This window comes from Condylura cristata, unplaced genomic scaffold (genome assembly GCF_000260355.1).
Source record: "Condylura cristata isolate star-nosed mole 26May11 unplaced genomic scaffold, ConCri1.0 scaffold00041, whole genome shotgun sequence".
Classification (NCBI taxonomy): Eukaryota; Metazoa; Chordata; class Mammalia; order Eulipotyphla; family Talpidae; genus Condylura; species Condylura cristata.
This window is the reverse complement of record NW_004567142.1, coordinates 6628203-6629763: the sequence shown is the minus strand read 5'-3', so window position 1 is coordinate 6629763 and position 1561 is coordinate 6628203. Positions and strand designations below refer to the sequence as shown.

General features: G+C 61.0%; 2 protein-coding genes across 3 annotated transcripts in view; one reads left to right on the top strand and one right to left on the bottom strand.

Moving 5' to 3' along the window:
• The window catches only part of NDUFA3 (NADH dehydrogenase (ubiquinone) 1 alpha subcomplex, 3, 9kDa), a 2901-nt gene extending 1944 nt beyond the window's left edge, over positions 1 to 957 (bottom strand). The window contains exons 1-2 of one of the 2 annotated variants that reach the window (XM_004694305.2): positions 633 to 957; positions 10 to 403 (exon numbers count right to left, since the gene is read on the bottom strand). In XM_004694305.2, the coding sequence (XP_004694362.2) occupies positions 10 to 403; positions 633 to 940 (702 nt within the window). In that variant the 5' untranslated portion in view covers positions 941 to 957. The remainder of the gene's footprint in view (positions 1 to 9; positions 404 to 632) is intronic. The other variant, XM_012733610.1, reaches the window with a different exon arrangement.
• An 11-nt stretch (positions 958 to 968) lies between these two features.
• Positions 969 to 1561, top strand: part of OSCAR (osteoclast associated, immunoglobulin-like receptor) — a 5700-nt gene continuing 5107 nt past the window's right edge. The window contains exon 1 of the mRNA XM_012733547.1: positions 969 to 1039. Within this exon, the coding sequence (XP_012589001.1) occupies positions 1003 to 1039 (37 nt within the window). The 5' untranslated portion in view covers positions 969 to 1002. The remainder of the gene's footprint in view (positions 1040 to 1561) is intronic.

Below are 1561 nucleotides of genomic sequence, written 5' to 3'. Positions count from 1 at the left end.
GGAGTTGTGGTCCCTCGCGCCGGGCGCTGCTGTCTGGGTCCGCGTGTGCGCACTAGCGCGAAACAGCTGTCGAAGGCGGGGGAGGCGCGGAGCACTCTGGGAGTTGTAGTCCCTGCGCGTCAGCCTCCCTAGAGCAGGTGTGTGCGTACACGCGTACAAGTCCGAGGCGTGGACGCGACACCGAGCAAGCTGGGAGCGGTGGTCCGGGCAGGCGAGTCCGCCGCCCGAGTGCCAGCGTGCGCGTGGCGCAGACCAGCGGTCCCTGCGGTGGGCGTGGAGATCGCGGCGCTGCGGGACAGGTGGGGCGCTCGCCTGTCTGGGCACACCTGCCGCCGCTCCGCTCGGGTCTCGGCCGAGAAGCCGCTGCGGAGGACACGCTCCCAGTACCTCCGCCCGGCCCGTCCTAGGACAGGATGCAAGGGTCGCGTGTCACAGTTGACGTGTGCAAGCCCGTTTTGCAGACGGAGAAACGGGAGCTTGGGAAAGCGCAAATGGCCACCCTGTCACTGACGTGGCAGCTCAACACGAGCTCTCGTCCCAGAGGGTGCGGGGCCTTTCGTGCATCCCGACAGCGTCCTCTGGGACCGTCGTGGTAGCTCACATCATTTTTTTTTTTTTAAATAAACACTTACCTGTCTCGTCCTGTCAATGTTTCCAGCAGATGGGGAGCAGCTTGAGGGCCGTAGCTGCATCCAGTTCGTTTGTGTTCCCAGAATTGCGCGTCAGCTCTGGCACATAAGGACACCACCGTTATGACGACCCTTGTCTCCCAGCATGTCCCCACAGTACCGTGGGGCCGAGACACGCCCAGCGCTCCCCTCCCTCCCCCTTGCAGCTCCTTTCCGAAGCAGGGCTCTGACTCTGATGTTGCCTCATTTCCTGGAAGAGGAGAAGGTTGGCTCAGCCCTGGCAGGGCTCTGACTTTCTGCTGTTGCCTCATTCCTGGAAGAGGAGAAGATTGGCTCAGCCCTGGCTCCTGCTCCTGGCCAAGACCGGCCTGCCATGGTCCTCCTGCTGACTCTTCAGCTGCTGACCCGCTGTGAGCCACCCCTCCGTCCTGAGGATGGGAATGTCCTACACTCTGATGTGGGAGGGGGTGGCAGCCAGGACACCTAAGGAAGGGAACCCGGCCTCCTGAACCCCACGGAGGAGAAACTGTGAGCTCAGATTATCGTCTCCTGGAAAATGCTTGACCTCAAGTGACAAGAGAGGGCTGGGCCCAGACTTCTGGCTTCTTAAGAAGCAGGGACTGGAAGTCTGGATTCAAGACTCTGGGGAGAACACGGGTGGGTGAGATTCTTGTTTCCCAGAGCAGTCTTGGCACTTAGGTTCCTGGGTTTCCAAAGAGGTGGTGCTGGGAGCTGCCTAGGGCTTTGAGGAGACCTAGACCCTCAACCTTCCCTAGGGCCTCTGTGTTACGCAGACATCACTCCAACTGGTGAGTAAAATCCCCCCTCAGGTCTCCCGTGCTTTGCCGGCATCCCCTTTCCAACGACTCAATTGATGTTGATGCCAACCGCCCCAGAGCTCCTGATGGCCCTTGCTGCCGTCTTCCCTCCTA